Genomic DNA, 15,513 nt, shown 5'->3' on the forward strand with positions numbered 1-15,513 from the left:
GCTCTGAGGCACCTTATGCAACGTCGCGGCCCCGTTGTGCGGAGCGGGCCCGGGCCAAGGGTGGACCTGTCCACGCCTGCCATCATCAGGACGAGGCTGGGTCACCCCCCTTACGTTCTTGTCCCGGAATTTTTTTTTGACACAGAATGGCGAAACAAAAGGCACAGGGTAGTGAACCGGGAGGAGAAATTATCAACACTTTGGACTCCTTTTTACTAAGAGCAGAGGGCGTGCTCACTAAGGAGATCAAGATCACAGAGTTTCACCTCTGTTTGGAAGAGGAAAGACCCATTATTCCTGACTCTTTCCCTATTGTCTCCAATGTGCTGGGTGTGATAGATGAACTGGCTAGTCAGAACACATCATTCAGCATGCCGCTCTTGATTAAGAACTCTAAGTGTACTGGGATATATAATAATAATCCTACTGAGGAGCCTCAATGTAAGAGAAACAGAGGGAAGGCTAAGAAAGCTGTTGTATCTAAATCAGCCAAATCATCCAAAACCTCCAGCTCTACCCCCTCCGATATGTCATCAGTTACGTTACAGTGTGTGAGCTCTGATATTGGACCTAGCACACATTTAGTATACCCAGGAGAGGACCTATGCCAGTTGTTGGAACAATTTCTTAAACAACTTCTCCCGCCGCTCCTTAGCAAATTAGATAAAATGGAGGAGAGACTAACCAAATTACCCAATTTAGAATTGGTTGAAGATTGCATGGAGAGGGCACACAAGGGAAATCCCTTACAGCCTCACCAACCTGCTGGATGCCCTCCTTATGCCTCTGCTCCTGTTCTTGTGTCATATCCACAGGCTGAATCACAATCATCACAACCACCTCTTAAAAAGAAAATGGGTGCTCTGACAGACAATCAAAGACAATCTGGTGATGTGACTATTGGAGAAAACTCAAGAATGACCCAGTTTGCCCCACAGTTTTCGGCTCCCTCAGTAATAGGGTTGCTAAGTGTTATCCAAGCAGGGAAAACAAGTGTCACTAATGTTGCAGAGGGTCGTAATAGGTGGAAAGTGAGGTGTATGGCTGCTGAACATGGCTGTGGTCCTGTGAGACCCATAGGAGCACAGTCAAAGGGCAAGAGATTGGATTTACCTCCGGCAGCATGTCCTTTTGTAATCATTTTAGCCAACACCCCCATATTGCGACCGGATCAACAGGAAATTATTTCCCATCTGATGGATAAGTCTCTCCATTGATTGTCTAGATTTTATAAGGGTAGATTTAAGCTTGACAATCATATTATTATGGCTGGACAAGTGAAGTGGGTAGGCAATGGTCCTAAATCCAAAGGGGGGGACAGCATAGTTGTAAATCTCAACCACCAAATGTTGGTTGAGCAATTACTGAGCACACTTCCCAATAGCCCACATCTTGATAACCAGATTTTTGCATTATCACTGGGCTTCCTCTATAAACCTCAAACGTTCAACGTAAGCTCACAGCCAAGGGCTAACCCCTCACATCATCCCAATCTGCAATGTGATGCAATGTATTCTTCACTACCCTCTCGAAATAGATTTTCAGCCTTGAGCGACCTCGAAGTATGCAATTGACTACCTATATCATCTGATCTCCCTAACTACTCCCAAGGAGTAGCAGGGACTTTTGGACCATAATTAACGCTCTGTTCCTGAAGGATAAACAAGAGATTATTTGGAAATGCACATGAGTGAGGAGGCATGGGTGGTACATTTTGAAGAAGTCTTTGGGTACCCTGGGGGAGATTCTGATGTGTTATCCGGTTATTCAGCACCTGCCCTGGAGTGTACATTATCAATTGGTTTGGCTGAATTGAGTTTTGCCCTCAACCAGTGTAATACCCTGAGGGCATCTGGCCCCAACGGGGTTCCCATTGATTTGAGAAAATGCCTGGCTCATTAATGGGAGGATCAACGCTGATTTATTGACTCTCCAGCTCAGGGGGCCCTTCCAGGGCAGGCATCAGTGATCTTCTGAACCTGGCACTTATCAAGGGTAAATTAGCGACTCACTACGAATACCACAATCCAGTGGGAACTTGCAGCCTATCAGCAGGCGGCATCTTTGTATTTAAGTGGGACCGCATCATCGAGTGAAAGTGTGATCAGTTGCGAATGGAATTTTTGGAGGTGTGTGTGCAGATTGAGAACAATGCAATTGTTACTACCCTACACAGGAAGGAAACAGCTGGTAACAGTGTCTTACATGCCTCCAACTACCACCTACTAAAACTGAAGTGGAGTATCCCCTACGGTGAGCTTATCAGAGCAAAACGTAATTGTAGCAACCTGCAGCCTATGAGAGAGAAAAGGAGAAAATGTTTGAGAGGTTCAAGATGAGGGGTTATCCTATGAAAGGAAAGTGCTGAAAACAGCTGAAAAGACTGTGGCAGTCTTAAACAGGGCTAACCTACTTGTGAAAAGGACCAAAGAGGCACAGGAGGTGAATCCGAACACACTTTTCACTACCTTTAACACAGTCACTTTCCATTAGAAACACCCTAACCAAACATTGGCACATAGTTAAAGCAGACCCAGTAGTGGGCTCGCATGTATCATCGCGTCCTGAGGTGACCTACAGACGAGCGCGATCCCTGAAGGACATGCTGGTACATAGTTATACGGGTAATATGAGAGAGTAATGTTGGATAAAGCAACAGAAAGGGCTCTTCAAATGTGGCCAGTGCAAAGGCCTGCGTAGCAAGCAGAAATAGAAAGACATTCCCCCTTCCTACAGGAAAATTGAGGGACATCAGAAAATTCATATATTGCAACTCTGACTTCTGTGTATATGTGGTGGTCTGCCCATGTGAGAAACTGTATGTGGGGAGTACGATCTTTTCTTTGAAGAAGAGGATACTGGAACATCAAAGGGCAATCAAAAATGGTGATGTTAACTATTCAACTGCAAAACATCGGATGAAATGTCATGAACAGGATCGTAATGTTTTTTCTTTCTTTGGCATTGACAGAGTGGAAGCTATCCCGAGAGGGGGAGACTGAGAGAAACGACTGAGAGTGCTGGAGTCGAGTTACATTCTCCATCTTGGCAGCAAATCTCCAGCAGGGATGAACGAGGATGAGGAACTGTTTGTCCACATCGGATGAGTAGCAGTTGATCTCCTTACTTCAATTGAATACGGCTCTTTGTTTGAATAAGATTACCCTGTGATATATTGGACCCGGTGGGGGATCCCATACGGGGTGTAATGTTCACTTTTGGAAGACCTTCAAGGTGGCCTAGTGGACCAGGGCTCTGGTCACTAGGGATTGTGAAATCTAGAAGTGTAGAGTTGCTCTGGGGTGTTGGTAAAAAAGGGGGTCACTATGTGCCGTAACCCGGTGTTCTCTGTTTTTTTTACACTTTTTTTAATGATTTTTTGCACGGTCTCCACAATTCACAAAGGATAGTTTTCTGTTTTTCTTGTTAATATCCTTCCCTTCAATGTTATTGTACTTTGCATAACTTTTTTGATACCATGAGGCATGCTCTAGTGCTACCTGGCTGTGGGGTGTCTGACCGCTGAGTAAAAGGCCACTTGGCCGGGATCATTGATCAATGTGAGCAGTGAAAGTGGTCTCATTAAGTCCACACTCCGCTTTGGGGTATCATACACAGGCTCACATGAATTATTTGGTGAATTGCTACCTTATTTGGAAAATCCATGACTTAAATATTTATTTTTTTATGAGACAATTATGATGACTTTGTTTTGTCATTTAATATTGTAATGTCAAAAGTTATGGACAAATCTAAACGCAGTACAGACCCTGTGAAAGTTATAATAAGTTTGGGCAGTGAGTCTGTCGTCTATGCCTAGCATCAAATGAGAATGCTTTGTCTGTCTTCTATGTCACTTATTTGTGAACACTTTTAAAATGGTGATTATTTCTCTGCGCAAACTGGCTTTGAAGAAGACCTTGTGGTCGAAACGACTTGCAGTTGAATTGATAATAACTATCAGACCACGGTCCTGGAGTGCGAGTCTTTCTTTGTGGATGAAAGGTGATACGAAGATTTTCTCTAAAAAATACACTTCGCACCGGCCCGAGTGGCGGAAGTGGTCAGTCACTGTCGCAGTTCTTCCTCATATATATATATATATATATATATATATATATATATATATATATATATATATATATATATATATATATATATATATATATATATATATATACATATATATATATTCATTCAAAGTATGTAGATGTGGAGTAGGAATAGTAAATCTATACTTCCTTACATGCACTTACCTTGCTATTTTGTCGCTCCATATTTGATATTCTGTCCTGCAATTCTTCAGACCTCTCTAAAAAGCATTTACCATATCTGTAGCTGATTTCTCAGAAACACGAACATGAATTACTTTCAGAGCAGTTCATCTGATGACCCTTCACTTCACACGGTAAGAAACACTTACCAAATTTCTGCATTTAATTGGAGATACAGGGCCTGAGTCACAAGGCCATTTTTGACTGTAAACCTACAATTATGAAGAAAAATGGCCCTATGTATGCCTATCGGGTATTAGCAAAAGGATACCTTCATGGGCATTAATGCATTTTCTCAGTGAATGTTCTGAGCAGGAGGGAAAAAGTTAGAAATGGTGAAAGAAGGATGACATAAACACAGTGATAAACAGAGAAAGCAGGAAGGACATAATCTGCAAGAGTGAGATAAAGAGAAAGGAAGTGTACAGTGGTGGAATCAGGACTCCTCAGCCTTGATATTCAGCAACCTCGGTATTTGGCAGCACTCTCACATTGTTCCTAAGGAAAAACTTTGGGCCCATTTCTTTTTTTAATCAAAGTAAGCACTGCATTTACTGCTGCATAACACTACACCCTGACCGTGTAGGAAACCCAACACAAAGAATGGGGAGTGGGTGAATAAAGGCATGATTTGACTTTAGAGTTTGAGAATATTCACACATTTTTTATCTTGCTGACATTCAAAAACTCATTTTTATCCATGTCTGACCCTTAAAATGGTCAGTGATTTGCTCCAATAAAGGGATGGGGTAAATCCTGTTCCAGGGTGAAAAGAAATGAAATACCACAAACCTTGTTGTGTGTATGGGAAGGTATTTATCCATATGAAACAATGGCCCTCATTACAATTGTCGGGAGGACCGCCACGAACAGGCCGTTGGTGGCAGTCCCCCCCCCCCCGATATCTAGGGCAGCACTCTGACCTCCGGATTACGATGCCGGCAGTTGGAGTACAGAGGGCGGAGGGAAAGGTCGCCACCTCCGGCAGGCTCAAGGAGCCCCGTCTGGCGGCGGTCGGACTTTAATCCCTACAATGGGGGCAGTGCCTGCGCAGGCACCAAAGTAGGCATTACAATGTCTATTTCACACAGCCTTTCCATGGCGGTCCCACCGTCATGGAAAGACTGTTGGAAAGGGACTTTGGGGGCTCCTAGCAGGGCCCTCATCCCCCATGGGCCTCTGCTACATGGCCAAGGGGGACCCCCAAACATCCATGCACATCGTGCATGGATGATCAAAAACATCCCTTTTTCTATTACGGCTTATGCTGCAGCCTTTTCTAGGCTGCAGCCCAACCCGCAATAGAAAATGTGATGTTTCTGACCGTCTACACGGCGGTGCCATCATAATGTGGTGGGTGGGACCACCGACTACTTGCTGGAAGGTCCAAAACCCCCTGCGATGGTGGTTGGACACTCGTCTGACCGCCATCATAACAAGACCCAATTTTTTCTCCAGGAATGGGAAAAAGTGCAATTGCACAAAGAGGCTGCCTTTTACCAGTGCATAATTGTACCTGCTTACAAATAAGCATTAGGGAAATAGTCCATGACACTGCCAGTATCACATTGGAAACCCGTGAGTGGTGCTGCTTTTGCACTCTACTAGTGCAAAAAATGTAAAAATATGCACCCATTAGTTGGAGTAGTTAAGGGTGTAGAATTGCTATTGTCGGTCTGATTTACAAACTGTACTTATGAATGAGTTTATAGTTTTGAGTAAGTTTACTACTTTCCGGTATTCACAAACTGCACTTTTTTAGTACTTTACACCTTTGTAGTAAGTCCAGCACTACACATGGTCAAACATTGATAGTACAAAACATTCCCATAGAACATAATGGAGGTAGGGACTTCAAACAAACACTTTAGGAATTAATGCTCAATTCAATTAAATTATTTACAATAGTTAAAAATATAAATAGATGTAAATTAATGTTAATAAATAAATGAAAATAATACAGATTTAAAAAATATTTAGAAATAGTACATATTATTTAATTATAAAATATAAACATTAAATATTTTATGATCAAATAATAAACATGTACTATTTCTTAAAATATTGTCAACATTAATTCATACTTATTTATATTTTTAACTATTTAATTTAATTTAATATTATTTGCTATGGGGTTTTATTTTAAGTCCATACCGCCATTATTTTCTACTCAATCACTCAGCAATCCTGGAACTTTAGGTGGAAGAGAAAAATTAACAATGCATGTTCTCCTTTAGAAGCATATTGACATGTGTTTTATGTTGCACTGGTCCTTGAGCTCTCCTTTCTTTTCCACTGGAAGACCTCACCTTCCACATCAAGATTTGCCACAACTCTGGTGCCTCCAGCTTCACATGCGTAGACTCCACCATCTTCTGGGACTGTTGGCTTAATTGTAAGCTTTGCTACATTCCAGTCTTGTTCAATAGTTATTCTCTTTCCATCCGCATAAATTTGTTGGTCATTTTTTCTCCAGGTGGCATGCACAGGCCTGGAATACTGGCAAATAAACTCTGCTGTGCCGTCTTCCTCAACGGTTAGGTCGACCATGGGACTGACCACTTCAATAGTTGGATCTGTCAACCAACATGTCATTAAGGACATGCGTTAGTGGATCCTGGCATTAAGGGCATCACAGGGATTTTTATAGAAAGCTGGAATTTGAAAGCCAATTACACATGTCTGCAAGCATGAGGATGACCAGATGGAGTGTTTTAGTTAGCAGGTTTAGTAATTGCTTGTGCCCGCAAGAAAAACTATAAACGTCAAGTGCTTTATTAAGAAGTTGCAATGTATAGATTAAGTGTTATAGGCATATGTGTGCATATCAATGAGAAAGCAAACATGTTCAACCAGTAAAAAGAGACAAATAATAGTATATATTTTACAAAAAGTGTGCAAACAATTTCAGAAAAAAAGGGTGCCAGTTGAGAAATTACCCTTGGATCTTTATTAAAAAATACTCTATTCTATTAGCGAACATTTCCATGAGAATGTCAGAAATTTGCTAGACTAGTTTCATACATTTGGAGCACATTTCTGACCTTTTTTTAAATGTAAAAAAGAAATCTAGGAGCAGTCCTGACAGCCACAGCTTTCCAGGAGTATTTAAATGCCTTAGTATTTCCACATGCGGAATTGTAAAACAATTTTACATGCAGAAATCCCATTTCTCCTTTAAAATTATTTTGCCGCTCAACAGGAAAAACAATTTGGAGGGGGGGGGGGGGAAGGGGCAAAATACTTTTCCCTGCACCTTCATTAAATCTATGATTTACACTCAACTTCCCTCTTTGGAAACGCAGTTGCAATTTCCAAGTGTGAATCTGGGTGTTCTTTAAATGCAGGTGGGTCACACAGAAATGCTTACACACCTACCCTAAACTTGAATTTGCAAGTACAGAAATGTAACTGTATTGAAAGAATGTCTTTATCAGTAAATCCCATTTGCTGGAATAATTGCCAACCATCCCTGAATTTGTGAATGAGGAAAGCGACTTTGATGTTACCATTTTGTTTATTTGTGCAACTAAGTTGAATTTTAGGAAGCGATACATTTATGAAGCTGACATCTATTCATCTGTTTACTCAGATTTTAAATATGAAGATTTGTTTTAAAAAGTCTTAAATTTCACTTGGTAGCGTCAGTTAGCACTGTAATGAAATGAAATGAAATGAAATATTAATTTATAAGGCGCCCTACAACCCTAGGGTGTCTAGGCATGGGTTACATTTGCTTCCAGAACCACTGTGCTTAACAACATTTTCCGTTTAAGAATATAGACAGATTGAAAGTGGTTAACCATAAGACATCAAAAATAGGATACTTCCATTGTATAAGCCCTTACCATTAGACACTGGCTTTACATATTCTACCTGTAATAATTATGAGTGCCTCCAGGGGTTTCACATTAACACCTCTTATAAGTGTGTTGGGAAATAATAAAGATGTGAAAAAATATTTTGTTGCTTGTGAAATTCTGCCTTTCCGAAAACTTCTCAGTTTCAAATTGCAGAGCTTTTGTTAATGTTTGCTCCTAGGACCGTCTGCATTTTTTCTAACCTAAACTGATGCGTAGTGAAAAATGTTTCACAAGACAAAAATGAGAGAGAGTTATTTCCATCAATGGACAAATTGGGGAATCAATATAAACTTTTAAATATGTAATAAACTTATATATTTTCAGAAATTTTTACTTTAAAATCCAAATATTTCTGATGATGTGAAATTGTTGGGGAGTTTGGAAAGAAAGCTATATGACTGTAACAAGTAACCATATCATTTTAGCCACTTGAAATATTAAGAATCAATTGTAATTGTCTGTTGAGTTAAATTACTTATATTTCACAAATTAGTAGCTGTTTGGCTAAAAAAGAAAAAAACAAATTATGTTGAATGTGTCGGAAAAAAGATACTGCAACTTCAACAATTCCATTGAAGCCTTTCTTCAAACTTGAACATTTGATGTAGTCAACATCTGACAATTTCTCACATCTTTGTCAAATCTCTTTTGAAAAATGAGTCATTTGACATGAAGGCACAAGATGTAGCTGGCACAACAATCAGTCAGCCTCCAGTAGCTCATGATTTTTTAAAAGGTTAATGACGTGACTGGAATGTGCATGTTAAATGAAGCATGCTTAAATATGTACTAGTGCTCTACCTTCTCATAGCCCATGTTAACAATCTCAAATTCTCCAAGTTAAATTGGTATGGGACTTTGGATCACATTTTGCATTAATATTTTGGTGGCAAAAAGTATGATCCATAAGGCCTGATTAGAATGTCTGAGTAAGACTTCATGTTTAAGAGTTCCAAATTTAAAAGAACATATGTTTGAATGAAGGCTTATAGCTGTCTAAGCAAATCTTTAAAAGCACAGTAAAAAGAAAGGATGCAAAGCTTTTTTCAGAGAGGAATGGCAACTCATTTGTGTGGTAAGAAACTGCTACCTCTCAATAAAATGACATAATAAACTTTTAATGTTTAATACTGGACAAAATCAGTAGCGTCAGGAGTAAATTGCAGATCCAAATATTTTACATTCTGTATCATACAACATTCAATCTATATATTATATGTGTGTGTCAAATGGAGGGCACACTGTGACATATCAGAAGGAAGCCATTTGGAGACAAAATGTCACACTCATTTCAATGAATGCTGAGCAGATTTTGATAACATGCATGTTTTTCATACATCGGAAACCTACTACAATGCTTATGAAATGAAGATGCATCGGCATGCACAGCTTTAGCGTCAGCATTTGCTATCCAAGGCATCTACCCTTAACACCTGTTGACCAGAGATCCACGTGTCAACATGTACCATTGCAGTGCAATGCTCATCGGATGTCATTCTGTAGTTTTAACATGCCACAGATTTGCATGCCTCTGAGATTGCAGGACATCTGGTACTGACCATTTGATACCTAGGGCTCAAAATTTCATTGATCAGTGGAGCAAATACAATTGCAGATATGTAGGTGTAAAGAACACAGCAAATGTCATCTATGAACGTGTAATGGTGGCTGAGAAGTTGCATTGTCTCAACTTCAAGAGCCAGATATTTAGTAAAATGCTGGTTAAATATCAGGCAGTCCATGTTCAGGGATATGTTCTTTTACATTCACAAATCTTCTTTGCTCCTATTTGGTCATTGTTGGATATTCATATGAAGATTTTAAAAACTTAGCTTAGCAAGATTTCCAGGAGCAAAGCATCACATCTATGTGGCTGTGAAACAGCTGCCCAGCTATTTATAGCTGAACAGGCAGTAGCACCAGTCTTACTGGTCTGAGTGGCTGTTTACATACATTCCAGGACCATGTGTTTGACTGTCTAGTCACAGGTTTCAGTGCTGATGGAGCCAATCAGCTTATCATCCTTCCAAGGTCATTGAATGAGTACCACTGAGAGGGGTAGCAATAAACATCAGCTACCACTGGCAAGACTCTGCTTCAGCATTCAACATGCACATTACAGACAGACTGCTCTGTTATATGCTTACCATAACAGCCTTCATGGAACCCCAGCCTCAACACCACTGCCTGGTTGGGTGGCTCATAGCAAAAGAACTACTAGAAATCTAGCACAAGACTGGAGAAGGCACAAAACCATAGAAGCTAAACAAGAACTGAAATCTTCAAGCAAAACTCCATGAGGATATTTTTCTCCTCTCACAAACACATTAGTCTAAGAAACAAATTGATATAGATATCCAAAGATTGCCTTTTCAAAATATCAAATCTGGCATCCATCAGACCCACAAGTAACATATTTCAGGTTTGGTTCTCATTGCCACAACATAGCCAAATCCATCAAAAGCTTCTAAAAATAACATAGAGCTCAAAATTAGCTCATAATGGTCTATCAATTTAAGAAAGGAAGATCCCAAAATCAATATCCTTAAAACAGCTTGACACCCCATGATTTTTATAAATCATTACCTCCACCAAACACTTTGCATATTCTGATGACCGGATCCCAGGCTACCTGATAACCTTATCCATCCAGAATGCACCACCAATAATTTTACAGTATCATTAATTCCTGCATAGAAGAATGCACATTTCCTCCCGCCAACAAATCTGGTCAAATTACTCTTCGACTAAAGGACCGCAACTTCAATACCGCTGACTTTCATAACTCGAGGGCACGCTACAAGAATTTGTCCCTGGAATCATGGAAAAAACTGCTTCTATCTTTTGTCTCAAATAGCAACCATTGGAATTCCCTCCAATCTGCTTTTGTCTCAAATGAGGAAAAAAAAACAGCATCTATCTATATATTGCATGGTACCATAATTATTTTAGATGAGGGTGCCTCCTCATGTACCAGACCTTTCAGCAGCATCAACAACCATGAACAATAAGACCCACCTAAACATACTCTCCAGAATGGAAATACAGAGTCAAGTACGGAAATGGTTCTGTATCTTCATCTCATCTAGATCTGGATATGTAAAATTGGACTCCTCCAGACCTCTCGCTTTAAAGATTAACTGCAGTGTACCCCAGTGCACCATTATTTTGCCTGTCCTTTCAATCTCTATATATATAGCTGCTATTATCATTGCTAAAAGATAAATATTGCCCTCCATCAGTATACAAACTCTAGTAATGCCTCTAATCCCACTGATATTTTTAACCTACAACTGCTCCTCAACGAATTAAAGACTTTGATGTCCTCTTTGCTCTTCAAATTCAACCCAGCAAAAATGTAATTGCTACTCCTTTCATTCCAAAGGATCTCTTCCTGTCTGAAAATGGCAGGAAACACTGAGATCTTGACAACTTTCCATCTCTGGTCCCTTTGCGAAAATGCCTTCATTACGTCATTAACCAAAAACTAACTTTGAATAAAGATTTAAAAGATAAAAAAAGTTTCACATTCCAATTTCCAACTTAGGAAGATGACATTTTCTATCCCTTTAATGGCTATTGGAAATGCTGTTCAAGCTATAATACTCTCCCATCTGGATGGTGATAATCCTTCACTATCTGGTCTGCCCAAAACACTTGCAACTCCTGTTAAGGCCATCCTGTCTGCAGGTGCTTAACTTGTCAAAAGGATTTCAAAATCTAATCACATCAAACCAGTGCTGAAGTCAGCCCACTCTCTGCAGCTAGAAGTCAGAATCTACTTCAAAATGACAGTCGTAATTCACAAGACCCTCCATCTTTGCCTCCTTAGCTATCCTAGGTACAAACTATACTTCACAGGAGGACAAAGAGATCTCAGAAGTAAATCTTATATCCTCTTTGAAGTTCTACAATAAATCCAAGATGATTATCAAGTCCTCCTCTTCACATACACCACCTCTTTGGAATCACTTTTTGGGTGACCTGAGACTGAACCCTAACTTACCGGAAAAGTGGAAACCTCTGGAACCAACAGGTAGGCCAATAATTGGGATCAAGGTGACACTTTACTTTTTTACTAACGATTTTGCATGCCCCTATGTTCTATTTAAACTGAATTCATAGCATTTTTTCCTTTTTAGTCCACTGAAACATTTTCTATGACTGCATTCATTTATTCCCCCCTTTAAATGGAAGTCTCTATCAACACAGTGTGCCATTATGTGGGAGTCTGCTAATAGAAATCTACAAATATATCAAGGTTATTAGAATCAGCGTGTGAAAGATCATCATCAGGATGCCACATAGATCATTCATGCCTGAGCTTAATCTGAAATGCTTGTTTACTTTTGGCTTGGCCCACTCAGGTAAAGATCACACAAATGTCAATGATGAATTGAATTATTTGATTTTGGTGTACTACAGATAAGCGAAAACAGTAAGAGATTCCACTCTCTGATTGCGATTGATCCAGACATCCTGTTGAGGTTGGCACAAAAGACCTCTAGGGAAGTTCTCCAGTCAGGGAAATTGGCAACTGTGCACAATTGGCTTTATCTTCAGGCACAGATTAAAGTTGCTAGAAAGGTTTGTTAATATGTTTCCTTGATTGAGGCACAGAGTTTCGTCAAAACAGTACGGCTATCCCAAAGATGTCTGCAATATTGGCAAAGCTAGATCTATTTACCAATGGTTTCACTACCACAGGAGAGATGTCACTCAGTAATACCTCCATCAAGATACGAGATTGTGGCATCTTGTATGCCCACTGACTATGTTTGAACAGTCAGAGATACATGAGAACATCGATTAGCGAAAGATAATTTTCAGGCAAATATTTCCTCTTGTCTATAATTACATCCAAACCACATCAGAGGAGTCCACTATGCTATCATTAGTATAGGAAGTGGACCTTCGACCTTTCAGTGCTGAAAACTGTCAGATTGTTGATGCCAATCTCGTTTCCTTAGTCTCTCCATATTTCACTGTCATAATTGCGTGTGATGACCCAATTCACATTGCTGTCAGAAATTCCACGTGCACAAGGCATGCACATTTTATGATAGGAACTACTAACTGCAAACCCTGATATACAAAAGGCAGTCAAAGAAGAATGACTTCCAACCTCAGTATTCTAGATAACCAGTTACAATTTAACAATTTAGGGAGCTAAGGAGAAACAATAAGTTAAACATATCTACATCCACCCAAATGTATACAAAATAAATAACCCCTTACAAAAATACATCAATGCAAACGTGTAAAACTAAGATATGTCACAAATAAAAATCCCCAAATATTTCAACAGATAATGCCCCTTTTATATCACAAATTAAGTATACTATGTGCCAAATGCGCTAGATCAGTCAGATCATTCTCTGGTAGAGTTCATTGGTTCTTGGGCTAACTCAAAAGAATCATGACATAATGTTTTAGCTGAATGTACTAATAGCTTAAGCCTTACACATGAGCGGTCTAATCATCTCAATTTGAAACAGATGAAAATAAGCAGCACTTGGGACTGGAGAGATGAGTATCTGCTATGAGATTCAACACTAATATAATTATGTTTTTTTATGGCATTTCCTTTTGTAGAAATCATATAAAGCCTTTTTTTATGTAACCAGCCTGAATTAAAATGTACAGATCATTACAGTCCATTACACTCCAGTCTCAACAATCCTAACAAAACTTTATTATTAATTGCTACTGAAAATTACTAGTTGATTCATAGCATCAAAACAATCTTCATGTGCAAAATTTGTATAGAGACAATTGGGCAGGAGATCAAGAAATTCCACAAGCGTGATATGCGCTTACTTAATCAGGGTTCTCCTAATGAAACTGGCAATTGTGAAAGAAATATAAGTGTTTGTTTCACAATTAGGTAGATGCAAATTCAAAATACAGAGAGCAACAGGGTCTTATTTTGGAGCTATGCACTGAGAAAGAAGATGCCGGACTGAAAATTGTTAAAGTACTGTCTTGAAATCTCTTGAACTAATATGTCATGTTATGTCAAAATATTAAAACAGAGAGACTCACTGCAAGGCCTTTTCAGTTGCAGTATCTTACGTAGGGAAAGACACCATTATGGCATGGTGCAGAACCAACTGTTGTAGTATTCAAGTGTGTCTACTGTATCACATCATATGGATATCTTCTAATGTGGTGATTAACTTATAAGGAATAAAACTATGGTCATTTTAGTAAAACGTCTATTGGATGATTTACAGTTGTTCTCCATAAATGGACAGGTGTCAGTTTTGCAGCCTACGAAACCACATTAAAACATATATGCAAAAGTCCTAGTAGTAAACATTTGTTCAAATGAAATGTTTTAAAAAGTTTGGGTGATTGCTTGATAAAGACCATCCAGAACGTTGGTTTACTTCTGTGTCCTTGTACGGATGTTCAATGTTTCTTCCTTCAGTTAGATTAACCAATGAGTGGAAAGAAACTAAACGATCTTGACAGGAAATTTCCAAAAATGAACAAGAAAACTATATACTAATTCCAGTGGTTTATGGGAACTAAAGAAGCTGTTAGGAGACTAGAATTCTAGATACCTAAAGCTGTCAGGGATTAAAAAAACACTCACAGTGGTCCCTTCCCACCATAAACGTCGAAACTGCTACTGATTCCGTTATTTGCATTTTACAGGATTGCTCTACTGCCTCGGTTAGTTCTACAGTTGAAGTTAAGAACTTGGAATTTATAGCACTAGAAATGTCACTTTTGTCATGACTTTAGAAAACAATTATGGTTTTGTTTTGTTCATCCTGATTGCTTAGGGCATTATCTAAGTTACAAGATGAAGTGTTGCTGAACATCATGGTATGATTGGGGACAAAGCATGCATAGATTCAAAACTCTTCTAGAACTTGCTCTGGTTTCTCAGAATCTTCTTACCCAATTTCCTTTTGAGGAAGGCTAATTTTTTCAAACGTCTAGCCCTCTAGAAACAACAAAAAGTTCTAAAAGAATGCCTTAAAGTCTAACTTTCCTAGTTGTTGTTGAGACCTGGAAGGTTTAGTAGTGCAATATGTTAGGCAGAAATGACCTTAGGAGGAGGGTAAACTTTCCTTGTATTCATCAATATTGTTAAGGTCATTATTTAATTCTATTATCACAAGAAAAGATATTGCAGGTTTTCATTATATGGTTCTGGGCAATGCATGGATGGGTTCCAGCTCGTATGGAAATTGTTCTGGTTTCTTAGAACCCTCATCCCTAATCTCCATTTGAGCAAATCTACTGTATCCAAACACTATGGCCCCTAGAATAAAACAGAGTTAGAAAATATTTACCACTATGTCAGTGCATGGTTATAATGAACAGTATGTCTTTCCCTCATTTAATTATGTAGTGTACAT

General features: G+C 39.1%; 1 protein-coding gene across 1 annotated transcript in view; it reads right to left on the reverse strand.

The window, feature by feature from the left end:
• OBSCN (obscurin, cytoskeletal calmodulin and titin-interacting RhoGEF) overlaps window positions 1–15,513 on the reverse strand; it is a 2,124,484-nt gene that overhangs the window by 1,330,967 nt on the left and 778,004 nt on the right. Inside the window, exon 68 of the mRNA XM_078665296.1 lies at window positions 6,584–6,850. Coding sequence (XP_078521422.1) covers window positions 6,584–6,850 — 267 coding nt within the window. The remainder of the gene's footprint in view (window positions 1–6,583; window positions 6,851–15,513) is intronic.

Source organism: Lissotriton helveticus, chromosome 10 (genome assembly GCF_964261635.1).
Source record: "Lissotriton helveticus chromosome 10, aLisHel1.1, whole genome shotgun sequence".
In the NCBI taxonomy this organism is placed as follows: Eukaryota; Metazoa; Chordata; class Amphibia; order Caudata; family Salamandridae; genus Lissotriton; species Lissotriton helveticus.